General features: G+C 35.8%; 1 protein-coding gene across 1 annotated transcript in view; it reads right to left on the bottom strand.

The window, feature by feature from the left end:
- The window catches only part of RALGPS2 (Ral GEF with PH domain and SH3 binding motif 2), a 191660-nt gene extending 184729 nt beyond the window's left edge, over positions 1-6931 (bottom strand). The window contains exons 1-3 of the mRNA XM_012646525.1: positions 6799-6931; positions 3446-3550; positions 2163-2213 (exon numbers count right to left, since the gene is read on the bottom strand). Of these exons, the coding sequence (XP_012501979.1) occupies positions 2163-2213; positions 3446-3550; positions 6799-6855 (213 nt within the window). The 5' untranslated portion in view covers positions 6856-6931. The remainder of the gene's footprint in view (positions 1-2162; positions 2214-3445; positions 3551-6798) is intronic.
- Positions 6932-16911: the final 9980 nt, after the last annotated feature.

Below are 16911 nucleotides of genomic sequence, written 5' to 3'. Positions count from 1 at the left end.
AGAGTGAGACTCTGTCTCAAAAAAAAAAAAAAAAAATGTCCCTTCTCTTTTCTAATGTATTCACATCCTCTTCTCTTCCCTCCTCGCAATACGTTAAAGATGTCTCCAAAATGAGATCAGAGACAAAGGCAGAAGCTTTCTTCTCCAGTCACTGACGCCATGTATTCCTACTTGCCCAAACAACAGTTTTCTTCTTTACCTTCTCTAGCCCTAACCTAAGCCTTACCTTACTATGTATTCACGAAGTTCATGGTGATGAACAGCAACAGTATGAACTGACAAAACAGCTGCATCTTGCTTCTAACAGAACAATTAGTTTATTCCAGTCTACAAAAAATACCATGTCTACATGTCTTCTTTGCTTTCTTCAACTCTCACTACATTCATGGATTGTTCATATTTTAATTTTAATGCAAACGATAATTTTCGTTAAAACAAAGATAGAACTATGATATTCCTGATTTTGGAACCTTGGATGTTTCCAAGATTATATAGTCTCTTGGCATGTATTAGAAAGTGCACAAAGAAAGCTCGCTATATACACTGTCAGAAATATCTCAATCATCAGTTTTTCAGAAATATTTTAGTAAGATTCAGAATCACCTATTTTGTACTTTGCCTCATTTAACCAGCATTCTTCTTTGATTCTTAGGGCATCCCAGCTATACACTGTATTTAATGTCTGTCTGCTGATACAATCTAAATGACTGACTTATTGTATTGATCTACTAGAACAAATAAAGCTGGAACTTTCTTCTTTGAAAGTAATATTTGTCAGAAGACTTTCAGGCAGAGCTTGTCACTTTATGAACACTTGAGAACCTCACGAGAGAGGCAAACATTACCCAGTGTAATGACTACAATACAGATTTCAAGCACAGTTCATTCCTTACTTAGAACTTATTGAAAGCACCAGAGAATCGCTCCTGGAGAGAAAACTGGACTGCAAGCCATCTTCCTGTTGTAACTCGCCCTGTGCTGAACAACACAAAACTCATTCTGACAAGAAACCCCACTGTGATGGCATGGAAGCAGCAACGCCTTCAGAAGAAATACAAGCCTTATGGAGCATCAAAGAATTCATAATAGACAAAAACTAAAACAAAAACCCTGTGAGTGTAGTAACACAGAAAAACCTTCAGAATACAGTCATTGCTTCCTCAACATTAAAGAACCAAACTGGAAGGAAGCCTTATAAACATGTAAGCGCCTTTTAAAAGAAAACAAACCTCCAAGATCAAAAGAGAAATATACTGGGGAGATCCAGGAATATAAGAAATGTGCAAAAACTTAGTAAGAGCTTAGCTCTGAATACCAGAAATCATACTAGAGATTAATGAATGTACAGAGCCCTTCAGCTAAACTTCTGCCCTTATTCAACATTGGAGAATTCTTACTAGGAAGAAACTTGAAAATAAGAATATTACAGGAGAAAAATAGCTCCTATTTCTGCAGAAGGAATGTTATTTTATAAAAGTCACATTGGCTAGGTAACAGACTTTTACAGAAATGACTCTGAACTTCATAAACACCTGTAGGCTATATAGCATGAAGCTTTAGAATGGTCATTTATCAAACTCCTGTACTGAAGAGGTTATTACTCGAGGCACTAGAGATGTATCACTGACTAGAACAAAGGCTCCTGCCCTTGTGGACGTAACATTCCAGTGAGGGGACGACAGACCCCCAGTCTGTAAGTGTCTGACTCATGACCACCCTCCAACCTTTATCACCTCTCAAGACTCCTACAGCTTCGATTGAAATCTTTATTTATTAATGCCTTATAATTACACCTAACCGCAGCTCTTACTCTGAAGTCACCCAATTTGGGGAATATTCAAAGATCTAATAGGCATTTTAAAGATCAACCAGTACAAGCCAGGCACAGAGTCAAAAGTTATACGAGGATTTTCTACTGAGCGGGGCTCAGTGCCCCCAGTCCCTGTGTTGATCAAGGGTCAATGGCAGTCCTATCTATGACGTGATGTATAGCTATGAATGCCACATGGGTTTCTGAGGCCTGAATAATATACGAATAACTTCAAAAGTTTTAAACATTTTAAAATTAATGAAGTATAATTTGACATTTCTAGTGTATCTTATTTTGAGACACCATAATTGACCATTTTCTATATTTAAAAAAAATTCCTAAAACTACTTACATCCGGTTGAATAGCTTTAAATACTGGAACATCCATTAGTGTTATCTGACCCTGAAATAAAAAGTAAAAATGACCACTTCTTCTTTGGAATTCTATGATGTAAATATTCTAAATTTAAATTATATTCTATACTAAAATATTACTGAATATTCAACTTTATAAGGGCTTCTAGAAAATGAAGATTTAGCCTTTATACCTGCAGTCCCCAACCCCCAGGCTGCAGCCTAGTACTGCTCCATGGCCTGTTAGGAACTGGGCCACGCATCACCGCCTGAGCTCCACCTCCCCCCACCCCCACCTCATGGCCATTGAAGAACTGTCTTCCATAAAACTTAGGAACCTGGCCACACAGCAGGATGTGAGCAGCAGGAGAGCTGAGTGAAGCTTCATCTGTATTGACAGCAGCTCCCCATTGCTGGCATCACGGCCTGAGCTCCGCCCCTCACCACGAAACCAGTCCCTGGTGCCAAAAAGGTTGGGGACTGCTGCTTTACACCATTAGATATAATTATTTCTAATTATCTCATGCCTATTCATATTTTATTGGGAGATAAATTAAGTAGAGTTAGAAAATAAAAATTGTAAAACTTTGGACTCAGTCATATATATTAAATCAAAATCAAAAACAAAAATCAGACTACTCATTCATGGAGCAGGGTTCTTGTTGGGATGATTAAATTACAACTCCTCAAACAGCAAAGTGAAATCTGACATTAATAAACTTTTCTTCCTAACTTATAAAAAAGTAATGAGACCACACCAGAGGCAACACACTGTATCTAAGGGCTTTATGTGCTATGCTTTATCTCACTTATGGCTATAGATATGAAACAAAACTCAACAGTATGTTAAAGAATAGCATGCTATGACCAAGCACAGTTTATTCCTGGAATGCAGGAGTGGTTCAACATCAGGAGATCAATACATTCTGCTAACAAATTAAAGGAGAATGAGAATATAAATACATTTATGTCAGTTCAGAAATAACAGGTTTTCTAGATACCTTTCATGATATTATAATAATACTTTCATATTTCATTTTTCAATTTTTAAATTGAAAACAGTAAAAATATAAAACAGTAAAAATATCTCTTATATATGTCAATAAAGTACAGTTGGCTTGGAGAGATGGCATAGGTGGAGATGAAAGCAATTACTATAAAGGTAAATACTTGCACTTACCAAAGTGAAAGTATAACTTAGAAAGCTGCCAACAAATTCTAACTCAGTAGGACCAATATGTAAATTATGTACAAAACTGGAGAAGGAAGGAGGAGGCTTACCGCATATTCTTCTGGTGTAACCTTAAGAACATCAAATACCACAGCATCGAAGCTTTTCTTCAATTCAGAACCTTTGTCACTTAATGACTCAGAACTGCTACTTTTCTGTTAAATTGAAAGAAAATGCAGCCGTTTTAATATTGCCCCACAGTCAGTGTGATAGAAACTAGACTGGCCTTAAAAACTGAGGAAACTGAGAACAGTGGGTTAACAAATGCTGTAGAAAAGCTGCTCAGAGTACTAGATAAAGGGTCAGGCAACTTGAAATCTAACCTCAACTTTAGAGTTTTTAGGTTCTTTAGATTTTTAAGTTCTTGAGTAAGTCATTTTCTTGTGTGTCAGTTCTCTCATCCTGACACCCTATTATTTTCTATAGAGATAAAAGATTCTAACTAGTTCAGTGATTCTCAAATGGGGTAAAGGGAAGTCAGGGGAGAAGGATACACATCTATTTATAATTTTTAAAACTAATTTTTATTAAGACAATTACTTTTATAACATAAACCATCAGAAAATATTCAGGACTCCATTAATTAAAGAGTTGTACAATCCATTCTTAGTTAAGTGATATCTGTCTGTGATAGTATAATTTACACTGTTCTTCCTATTATATTGCAAATTTAAGGTTTCTCCACTTTAAGTACTGCTTAGCTTCCTATCATTACCAGTTTATTATTGGTATTGGAGAAGCAGGTCAAAGTATATCACTAGTAATTTTTTAAGCCTCTACTAACGGCTCGTAAGAAGGAAAAAAGGGAAGTGTTTACTCTTTTTGATAAGCAATAAAATTGCCATTATGATTTATTAGCTTGTTTTGGATGAGTTAACAACTTGGAAAAAACTACCAACTTATATTTTAGATTAATGTGTTTACCTGACAAAATGTATTTAGTTACTTGGTCAGTTACTGGATTAGGTATACTGATTACCTGACGTCTATTTGAATCCTTAACCTTATGAATACATTACTGTATTAGTTCTGGGACATAAAATAATATTGATGACACACTGTAAACTAGTCATAGTTACAGACATTAAACACATGAAATAAAATACTCCATTTTATTTACAGGACTAAAGGTTTCTGCTAAAATTTGGAAAGAACTTGGAATTCATCACTCCTGTCCTCAAAATAGGAAAAAAGCGGAATAACTGAAAATCAGTAACTCTCCTTAGCTCTATGAGAGAACTGATATCACAGAGCGAACTGAGAGTGACGCCCTGAAACCTGGAAAGAAGGCGAGTGCAGAGTCACAGATCACAGGAGCAGAAGCCAGTGGACCCAGGAACGGGCGGGAAGAAACTAGTTGATAAGCTGCTAGAGGCTGTGTGTGGACTAGCTTAAGAGTTAAAAACTCTTAGGGGCCCATTCTTAGGTTCCTCTCAGCCCCAGCTTTTGTGAGTTTTATTACCTCTACGATACCCACTAGGTTCTCATAGTGAAGATCAGAGAAAAATCCCCTTCTACTTCTAGCAGGGGGAAGGGGGAAGCAGCCATATTGAAATATACCCAGAACATTCTATTCTCCACTTGCCCTCAAGGGAAACTACTTCACTAGAGCCTACCCTACTTGGGGGAAAAAAATCCCCAACTTCAGACCCCTGTAGCCTTCCCGTCTCACCTAAGCAGAGTGAGAGGGACTGAGAAGCATTTGTGAAGGTCACAATCCAAGGACAGAGGCTCACCAGAAGACTGAAACCTAATCATAGGACTAGGACCCCCCCACACACACACCCCTTACCACCACATAGACAGGGCTCCTGTCTAATAAGAGAGGATTTCAGCTGAAAGAACTGCAAGGCTCAGACTCTAAGAAAGAGCTTCTAGGGAAACCCAAGACAATAGGGGAGAATAAAACAAGGCTATTAGAGGAAACTGAAGACTCAGACACCTACAGCAATACCAGACTGTAAACACAGCATGAGTCCTAGCATGATAAACATAAACCCTTACTCTAAAGGCCTATTTAACCAGTTCTTATTACCAAATATACTATGTCCGGCTTCCAGCAAAAAATTACAAGGCACACTAAGAGGCAAGAACATAGTTTGAAGAGACAAGCAACAGAACCAGATTCGGGTATGGCAGAGATTTTGGAATTATCAGACTGGGAGTTAAAATAACTGTCATTAATATCCTAAGGGTTCTAATGAAAAAAGTAGACAACATGTAAGAACAAATGGATGATAATAAGCAGGATATTAAAACTCTAAGAATCAAAAAGAAATGCTAGAATTCAAAAACATTGTGACAAAAATGAAGAATGCCTTTGATGAGCTCACTAGTAGTTGACTGGTGACCAATAAACAACCAAGGAAAGAGTCTGTGAGCTTAAAGATATGCCAGTAGAACCTTCCCAGACTGAAATGCAGAGAAGATAGAATGAAAAAAAGCAATGCAATAGCCAAGGACCAGGGGACAATGACAAAAGATACAGCTTATACATGATGGCAATACCAGAAGGAGGAGAGAGAAAGAAGCAGAAGAAATATTTAAAGTAATAATAGTTGAGAATTTTCCAAAATTAATGACAGATCACTTCCTTTGTAATGACGGTGGTTCCTCAATTGATATTTAGCTGCTACTGAAGGCAGGGTGGTAAAAAATGAAGCACAATGACAGGCCCCTAAAACTCACGTATAAGAGCTGGTGGGCTGACCTGTGTGTACTGTAGTAATTGAAACTTTGGTTACTTTTTTGTGCCATTAACTATAGCCTCATATTCTACCACCATTTAATAGAGCCTGGTCTAAATGTTCTTGTTCTGATGATCTTCCAAAATCATCCAACTGACACAGGAAAAAAAAAAAAGTGAGGCAAAAGTAAAATCATAATAAACTAACTAGAGAGGTGCTCGAGCACCTAGTCCAGTCTTCATCTCCGTCTTAAACGCCAAGCCACGTCGGCAGAGTGAGCCCTTCCAGCACTCCAGGCCAACCGTTCTTTGATCTACCCTAACAGGGCTGGAATCAAGGACTCTAGAGGATGTGCAAACTTTAGTGATTCCCAGGAAAAGAATCTTCTTTGCCTCACCTGTACTATTGCCCTCAAGGTTTGTGCAATATAAAATTATTCTAAAAAGAAACTATGTTTCCTTTAAAACTAAACCCAAGAAAGAATTTTAAGTTATGATTTATCATTTTTCAAGTATCTTAAGTAGATGAGGATTAAGTGTTCTAGGATGCACAGTGAACATACGAATGACAAAATTAAAAGTTAAAAAGAAAAGACTAAAAAATGTGTAGGTCTTTTCCTCACATGCTGATTTAAATTGTGGTTTTTCAAGCACAATGCTTGAAAAATTAGAAAGCCAGGTAAGAAACTTTACAATTAAACTTATCAAATATCTTACCTCAGAAGCAGTAGCTGCAGCAATAACACTGCTGGCCTGCCCGTTCGTTAGGTCCATGCTTTCCTCATCAGTCCCTGACCTGTGTTAACAGAGGACTGATGGCTTCATGTCCAAGGCCACAAATACATTATTCCTGCAAAAAATAAACAAAAAAATTAAAATATATGTCTTCCTTGAAGTTTAAGAAAATAAACCCATGCCTACTACCACACCAAGAAATAAAATACTTCAACTGTGCAAAACTCTTTTATTTTAGCTAAGCCACTAAAGCCAGATGGAAGACAATCTTGTATGATATTTTCAACCAATCAGAAACACCAAATGGGCAATATTCAATAGATGCTACTGTTATCTTCTTCATAAGAAAAGCAAAAGCATACCTTTTCATTTAAGTGGGCGTCATTTGAGAAAAAATCAAATTGCATAACTTTTTTAGTTTTAAGTAAACAAAATGTGTAAACACCATGTGGCAAAGACAGACATGTCATAACACGATAAATTTTTAGAGATCCTAAGGACACTCCCTTAAATCAACAATACTGAATAAGCTTGCCATGGTTAGTAATCTATTAATAGTCTACCAAAATATCACTAATATTAAATACTTAAGATACTATGTCATAAAAATACAGTCATCCCTGTATCCTCAGGGCATTGGCTCCACAACTCTCTGCAGATACCAAAATCCACAGATGCACAAGGCCCTTAAATAATGGCGCGGCGCTTGCACATAACCTACGCACATCCTCCTGTACATCTAAAATCATTTCTAGATTACTTACAGTGCCTAATACAAGGTAAGTGCTATGTAAACAGTTTTCATACCATATTGTTTAGGGAATAATGACAAGAAAAAGGCCGTACATGTTCAGTACAGACAGAACCATCCTTTTTCTCCCCCTCCCCCAAATATTTTCAATCCATAGTTGGTTGAATCCATGGATGTAGAACCCAAGGATACGGAGGGCGGACTGCACCATAGTATATGCTATGTTTCTTTGTGTAGGGCTTTAAAGTTGGCTGAGTATCTTCAATATGTCATCTTATTGATTTTTACAACTATCAATAATACTAATTGGGAAGCTATTCTTATACCCGTAGAACACAAAGAAACAGCCTCTGAGGACACAGGCTGGGAAATGAGGAGCCAAAAGCAAGACTCAAGCCACCTAAAACTCCAGTTAAATATTCTTTCCGGAATACTACATTTCTTTTCACTTCACTAAAAGTCAGAATATTTTCTTGAAGTTCTAATATCTTCCCACAAATAACTTGCTAGATAACACTAACATAGGTAACTTTTAACTACTCTAGGACAGAATTTCTTCCTTTCTGCAAAAAGACAGGGGCAAACAGACTTTAAGATCCCTTTTCAACTTTAAATATCTAAGACATTTTTCATAAGAGAAATGACAAGTGTCTATAAATTAGGTGTTCTACACTATACTCACTTTAAAAACTGAGTTTGAAATGTCAATAATAATTCCTTCAATATTAAGTTTCCTTTCTCTGGAGAAACAATATAGGATAGTGATTTCAAAGCACATACTCTGGAATAAGACTGCCTCTCTGTGAACCTAGCAAACTTTTAACTTTTCTATGCTAGGTTTCCTCATCTATGAAATAGAGCCAAGTACCTACTTCACAGAGTTGTGATCAGGAGAAATAAGTTAATATACACAAAGCACCTAAAACAGTACTGACGCACAGTAAGGGTGCTATTACCATAATGCAGTGATGATGCAGATGTTGTTACTACCTACTTAATCCACATAAAGCTTAAATTCAATGGAGTCTCCTAAATAAAGAAGACAAAAATCTTAGAAATACACCCCCGGCAAGCACACATTCATGAGCATCACTAAAAATTCTAATTGTAAACACAATGAATAAGAATGACTAAAATATATTTCTTACATGTAGCAAAACATGCTCTTTGTTTTCAAATGCTTAAAAACTATTTCTAATGATAGCAACCCTCAGTTACATCTTGAATTTATCTTCATTTTTTATCATGCTAGAATTTTTAAAAGAAGAAATATATTAGAAACAATGGGGTTTTAAAATCATTAGAACCTACTTAGGAAATCAATGTGAAAATGAATAAAGCACAAAATAATTTTTAATTTTCTTTATACTGTCTCATTCTATGAACTTTATTCTTCTTATGATACTGTTAAGGATCAACTTATATTTACACTGCTATTCAAAACCAGCTTGATAACCCAGATTCTCTCTGAAGGTAACAGTAACAGTCTGCAATGAAATGTCTTCAAATAATTTCATCTCACTCCACATTTTACTTACAGATTAAGTATGACATGAATGCATAAATCAAGAGTGCCCCCTAGTGCTAAAAAAAAGATTTTAATTTAATAGTTAAAGGAACTGTATCCTTAACCTACTTTACATATCAAACATACAGATTTTACTACTAGAAAAGCTAATACAGACCAGGAATGACACTAACATAGTCATAAACTACAGTCATAAAGAATAAAATTTTCTCTGCCTGCTTTTAATTAAATTGTCACTGAAGTATTCCATGAAAATTATGGTCACATTAAAACCCATTATGTATTTTAAAAAATACAGCAAAGCACATCTTAAAGAAAATAAAGAAACTTCATAACTACTTACAAATGTACATGTCAATAGTATATAATAATGGTGAAGTACAACAGAGACTCATATGGTACTATAAAAATACTAAAAGTCCTAAAAGACAGAGATGTGAAATATTTATTCTTTTAGTATGTGCCTCAAAGACCTTTCTAAGCTTTCCACACAGAAAAATTCAAATTAAATAAGACAAATATACCCTTTAATATTATTTATTTTTCCGAGGGCTATAAATGGCACAAATATTCATAATGACTACTATAATAAAATCACAACAGTTATTTTCTTAATTAAACTCATTAGTTTCTACTTCTTCTCAACTTCTCAAGACAGTTACTTTAGCTGTCTTTTGGGTTTAAATTCCAAAACAGGGATATTGCTTCTTTCCAAACAATATAACCCCAAAACAAGAAATCTGGAACGTGTAGCTTTTTAGTTCCTTGCTTCAGTTCACAAAACTAGATTATCAATCTGCAAACACAGTCATTCAGCCTCCTAACTGCCTATCTTCTCAATGGTATTCCCAAAAAGAAACCAATGCCTTTTTTAATAAATGAACAAGGTGATTAAAGTCAAAGCAACAATTTCTCACTAATTAATCTCATTTCACAGTAACAGTTCCATATTCTTTTCTAAAATAATTTATACTATCATCTTTAGGAATATTATACTAAAGACATTTAATAGCTTTATAAAACATACACCAGAAGAGTTAAGCAACTATTAATAAAAGGAAACTGACAGTGAAATAAAATTAATTAGTACAATTTCTTTGGGAACATTTCAACAATACAGAATTGATATGTTCATACACTTCTGGCCCCAAATCTCAGTCCTGGAAATTCACCTTATAAAAACTCTACAAAGCTATTAAACCAAGTATTGTTTACAATAGTGAAAAGGAGAAGTGACGTTAACGCCTTTACATACAATCGTGTTTAAAAAACTCAATGGACAGTTACAAGTAAGGAACCTCAAAACAGCAGTGACAGGTTCAATAAAAGCAACTAAACCTTCTCATTATAATGTACTTATAAAGTTTTGTGAGAAATACAGAGTACAATTAAAACACTGTAATTACAATTCAATATTTAAAAGTTATTACAGAGTTTGCTTTAACAATTATTTTTTAATAGAAATTGAAGACACATTTTAACACCCAAAGATATAAATGGCCTGTATGTCATAGCCTTAAGCAACCCCACTCCAACATGTGTGACAACTAAAAATTTACACTGCCTTCTTTATTTTTTAAAGTAAGAAAACCAGAGATTAGTCCCAATTTCCCCAATACTTTGTTTCAATAATTACAACCATCAAAATGCTGAAGAGTAACAAAGAAAAATTTTGGTTTTGGACATAACTGATATTGAGCTATTCTGACAAAGTCTTCATAAAAAATGCAGTTACCAAAAATGCATTTGCCATTTCTGGTACAGCACTAAACAAGGTTAATTATGGTATTTGTCACTTGTAAAAAACTCAAGTTAACTAAGATAGAAATTTAAAAAGAACAGGGTTCTGATGTACATCTGAGGTTATGAAGGGCTCCCTGCCTCCCACAGAGTTCATTAGTCTCCTGTCTCTGTACTTCTACTGCTCTTTTGTAGAAATCCTATTACTATATTTTCACACTGCTTAGCTTCTCTCTCCTTAGTGATCTTTTAGTTCCTGATGTTGAAGACCCATATTTAAAAACAAGCCACGACAAAAAAAACATTATTTTTTATCTTTGCATTCAGGCACAGATAGCATAGTACTTGACCTCAATTACCTACTTTAATAAAAGTATCTGTTGAAAGAATGAGTAAATGACTGAACAAAGGAACAATTCATAGTTTAAGATTATATAAATGCCAGATTAACAAAAGTATAGGGAGAATGGCAATCAAATAATCAATATAGACAATACTGCATAGATTTAAAAGAATATGATGAGGATTTCTACTTCCAGCAACATGGCTGACAGAACAATCTAAAAATCTTTGTGCCACAAAAGAAATTTAGAATAAGGGCTTAAATTCTGATACTAGCTAGAAAGAGAAGACTAGTCCACGAAGAGATGAGAATGAAATCGAGGTACACACGCTCTCCTCCCGATCACATGCTCCCCATGCCTCCATCTACAATAAAGCCAGAGAGATCAATAATCTACCCATCAGTGATAAGATGGTCTAGGGAAAAAAACGTATCCTGGTAGAGGATGATGACGAAATTTGTCTGTCTCGGCCTGGGCTTAGTGTTGAGGCTGGAATAAAGCATCTACCCCAAAAATTCGTGACCCCAGGCATGCTCCCATACAGAGAAAGAATTTGGATTTATACTATCAGCATGGTCCAAGACCCTCAAGACAAAAAAATACCATAAAATATGTTAACAAGCCAGTGAGACTCTCCTAGAACCCAAGGAAAAAATTTGAAGAAAGGGCCAGGTACAGTGACTCACTTCCGGCACTATGGGAGGCCCAGGTGGGAGGATCCCTTGAGGCCAGGAGGTTTGACACTAGCCTGGGCAACAAAGTGAGATCCCATCTCTACAAAAAATAAAAAATTAGCTGGGTGTGATGGCATGCACTCATAGTCCCAGGTACTTAGGAGGCTGAGGCAGGAGGATCTCTTGAGTTCAGGAATTTGAGGTTATAGTGAGCTGTGATTGGGCTACTGCACTCCAGCCTGGTGACGGAGTGAGACCTTGTTTCTGAAAGAAAAAAAAATTTGAGAAAGGAACATCCCTTCAATCAAGGTAATGTAGAATTCCCACAAATAAAGTCCCAAGCCCCACTAATAAGCTCAGTATAAAAAATTACCAACTCTATAAGCAAACAACCCACTACAAGTAAAAGACAGGACAACAATTACTAGAACTACCTCCCAAGAACTTCAGATGAAAATGATCAGATACAGGCTACAGAACAATAAAGATTAAAAACAGTGGCCTTAAAAGAAGAAATTGAAAACATAAAACATTATGATAAAGCAAGACAAACATTTCTAAGAGAAATAAAACTTTAAAAAAGTAAAGAAATATATAATCGTTGGAGAACTAAGCATCAGATTAAACACAGCTGAAGACAGAATTCATGAAGTAGAACAAAAATAAAGTTAAACAAAAATTCTATACAAAGAATAAAATGTAGTGAGATTAAGAGAAATGAAAAACAGAATAAGATCTAACACAGTCAAAGAGGAATTCCAGAAGAGAGATAATAAAAGACAAACAATATTTAAGAGAAAAGTTGTGACAGTCCTAGAACTTATGAAAGACAAAAATCTGCATATTCAGGAATCCTGAGCCTTAAGCAGGATAAATACATAAATAAAAAGAACCATATTCTACATACATCACTTTAAACTGGAGAACACTCGTTTAAAAAGTAAGTGAATTAAGACAGATTACTTACATAGGAACAAAATTAAACTGAAAGCTTCTCAACAGCACCAATAGACACAGAAGAAAATGAAAGAGTAGTTTCAAAGTACTGATAGAAAATAACTTTCAGTGTAGAATTCCATACCCAGCTAAATTCTCATTTAAGAGAAGGAAAAAGACATTTTCAGACAAAGAAAAAATTTACTAAAACATTAGTCCATACGGCAAGCACTTAAGAATATCATCCATGTGGAACTAATTTATCCCAAAGTAGAAAAACCTGTCCCAGTTTCTGTTTAACTTTACAGCAGTTGAAAGTAAAATATGGAACAGAAATAATTATTTTAACCATGATTAAGATGATTAATATTTTTAGATTATTGCCAAAGTGCTTAAAAGTTCAAAATTAACTTCTATTTATAATTATTTCTTTAAAAATTACAATCTGTTTTTACATTAAAAAAAAGATACACTACTCCTCCTTTTGTAGAAAAATCCTATCATTTGTTTTAAGCATCAGAATACACAAACAGCACAACAATAACAAAAGCTAACATTTATGGAGTGCTTACCATCTAGCAGGCCCTGCACTAAGTACCTTCTCATTAAAAAAACACTCAATCCTCACAACGACCCTACAAGATAATAACATTATGTACCCATTTTTAGAGATCAGAGGATAGGTAACTTGCCCAAGGTTACACAGTAAGGATGGGCAGCTGGAGGAGGGAAAGGGAGGACAGATGGACAGAAAACCAACAGACAGGACTAATAAAAGGATAGAAAGAAAAAAACCAGGACAGATTGGGGGGTGAGGGAGGCACAAAACAAAAGGAAGGAAGGAAGGAAACAGAAAGGAGCATATTTTGTTCCTACTCTGATGAAATTATAATATGTCTAGAGAGGGAAAGAGTATGAAGTGGAAAAAATCAGAGAACGCTACAACTTGCTACACTAGGGTTCAGCTTCAAGAGTCACATGGTTTCTACAGAAGGAAATGTTTAGGTTTACAAACCAAGACAAGGTGAAGAACCAGAAGAAAGGAGAAGAAAAAGCGACATAAGCAAAAGCACAAATCTGAAAGCAAGAACGGCACAGAAAGAAGGCACGCAGGGAGCACCGGCCGCTCGATGCGGAGATGCGCTCCGGTGAAGTTCAAAGCAGCAACCGGACCAGACTGTGGAGGATCTCAACTGTCAAGCTGAGAAATTTGGATTAGGAGGGACAGGCACCAGAAATCATTAAAGGCTTCTGAGTAAGGAAATGACTTTAGGAAATGAAAACCTGTATTTCAAAGTTTAAGATGCCAGGGTTTAGGGAAGGTGAGTCGTAAACAACATGCTCCCACCTTTTCCCCCAACAACGAAGTATCTCCAGTGCTGTGCTGGTCCCCTTACCCGCCCAGGCTTCTCCGGTCTCTTCTCTTTAGGACCCTCTCCTCGCCTTCCAGTTGTACAAAATCTTCTCATGGTCACATTCTACCCCCTGAACTTCAATCACCTTCATCCTACCCTCACCCAGTTCCTAATTCAGAATCCTTAATCATGTGGAAATGGCGATCTCAGATGACATTTAAAAGAAAAACATTAATGTAATTCCCATTAATTTGTGAATGACCCTCACTGTTCCCCACCCGTTAGGGGCAGAGGAAGTAGTACGGTAAGAAAAGTACGAGACATTTAGGACTTTGATCAAGTGTGTTATGTCGGGTAAATTAATGAGGACAAAAAGGAGATGAATTTTCAGTTTGCGATACAGTAGTTTGTAGTACTAAACCATTGGATTTAACGATGAGTGGTCCCATACATAAGAGAGGCACCACTTTACATCTGCTGACTGATTTCTAAGTATAAACATAAATATTATTTTAATCAAAAATATACAACTTGAAATTATCCTTAGTCCTACAGAACTAAAGGACCATTTATCTTTCATATAGAACTAAAGGATAAAAATATCCTAAGCTATAGTTAATTCTCAATCAAAGGATAGCACATATATTTTTCAAACAGTGATTCACCCGGATAAGAACACATCCTGAAAAAAGGACAAGTTCTGGAGAAACTTCAATCACCGTAAACCAACCATAATGGTAGGTTTAGCAATTTTATACACCACCAAGTTTGCAAAAAAAAGAAATAATAATGTCTAAATGAATCTACATATTCAGAAGTTTCATGTCAAAAGAACTAAATAAATCATTTCCCAGCAAGGTTTATTAGATCACTTACCAAATTATTGTTTAAGTTTAAACACCTATATATATTCTATAGACATATATTTTATTTCTAAATATTTTAGGCACACATTCATGATGTATGAGAAAGATGATTTTCAAAACAAACTAACATCTTAAATTAGAAGGAAGAAGATAAAGAAACAGAAAACTGTTTCACTTATCATGTAGCCACTTTAATACCCTACTTGAAGTAGACTGCACATATTAAAGACAATGAAAATAAACTGGCCCATTTAAAATGTACGTCGCCATCTATAAAATAGCAGACATTGCTTCTCAAAGTGTAAAGAAAAGCTTAAAAATAATGAAGTTACTTTATTCACTCGAATTAAAATTGTTTTGCCTTGGCTGGGCTCAGTGGCTCACACCTGTAATCCCAGCATTCTGGGAGGTTGAGGCGGGAGGATCGCTTGAAGTCAGGAGTTTGAGACCAGCCTAAGCAATAGCAAGACTCCATCTCTACAAAAAATTAAAAAATGAGCCAGGCGTGGGGGTGAGTGCCTGTAGTTCCAGCTACTGGGGAGGCTGAGGCAGGAGGATAACTTGAGCCCAGGAGTTTGAGGTTGCTGTGAGCTGTGATGACACCATTACACTCTAACCTGAGCAACAGAAAAAAAAAATTGTTTTGCCTTAAGGCAATAGAAAAAGATTCTACAAGAAGTCTTCCAGATATGACTTTGTTGCATTTGTACTAAATTGTAAAAGTAATGGCCTGATCCATTTGTAAACTGGCCCACATCTACGCCGAGGGCTTGTATGTCCACATAAGGTAAACAGCCTGAAACTAAACAACTTAGAGGGGAAGAGAGATATTCAAATGACTAAATATGAAAGGGGGAGAAATCTATTAATATAAAATACTGCATTTAAAGGTTATGCTTTATCTCCTGTATAGAAAGTACACTGAAGATAATTTGCTAAGTAATTCTAATACAGAGTTCTGAGATCTCCTATGCTACCTGACCCAAAATATGAATATAGGTTAACTAGAAAAAAGAAGTTCACGTTAAAAACAAAAACAAACAAAAAAACTGTGCTCCAAACATTTGTGGTTTTGTTTTTAGTAGGTATGTGTATATTTCGACCAAATGCTCTACTCAAAAGACTAACCCATCGAAGCCCATTTGATTCGTAATACTATATATATGAAATAAAACAAACAGAAAACTCAACATACTGATATAATATTAGCAGTTAAAGCATGAAACAATCCAACTGAAACAGATCGAAATATCTGACAAAAACGTGCCACTGTGGGCCTAGGAATGGTCAGAGAAAGGAATGTAGCACGTTAGTGTGGAACAGCAGAAGAGAAAAACATGGCTAGTGCTGATGGGACGAGATAGATATCAAGATACCAAGGGTGGGGAGCCAACGTCTCAGGCAAGGCAACTGTACAGCAGGACTTCCCCGTAGGCTGGAAAAGAAAAAAAAATCCTAGAAGGAAGGACAATTAAATAGCCTGACACCCACGGGGTTTAGGGGTAAGAGATTCCCTAAGCTCTAGAGGATAGATACCAAGGATCGCTTCTATCTGAATGTGAGGCTAAACTGAACATCACAGAATAATCTGCCAGCAAGGAGTTACTACACAACAGAAAACTATGCAGCTGTTAAGAGAGCATAAAAGAATACTTAATGACAGACAAAAAAACATTTACAACATACTGCTAAATGAATAAAGCAATTTACCAAACAGTGTTTCAGGTATAATCCTTTTCAGTTATCATTATCATTATTATTATAAGAGCATAGAAGAGAGAACGTACCAACACACACTAAAATGTGGTTAACTCCAGCTTTATAAGTCAATTTTTCCTAACTTTAGCTTACCTGTATATTTTCAAATTTTCTACAAAGATATTATTTTAATTGGGAAAAAA

The sequence above is a fragment of the Propithecus coquereli genome, unplaced genomic scaffold (genome assembly GCF_000956105.1).
Source record: "Propithecus coquereli isolate 6110/MARCELLA unplaced genomic scaffold, Pcoq_1.0 Scaffold246, whole genome shotgun sequence".
Classification (NCBI taxonomy): Eukaryota; Metazoa; Chordata; class Mammalia; order Primates; family Indriidae; genus Propithecus; species Propithecus coquereli.
The sequence above is the reverse complement of the archived record's forward strand: the minus strand, read 5'-3'. Positions and strand labels throughout refer to the sequence as shown.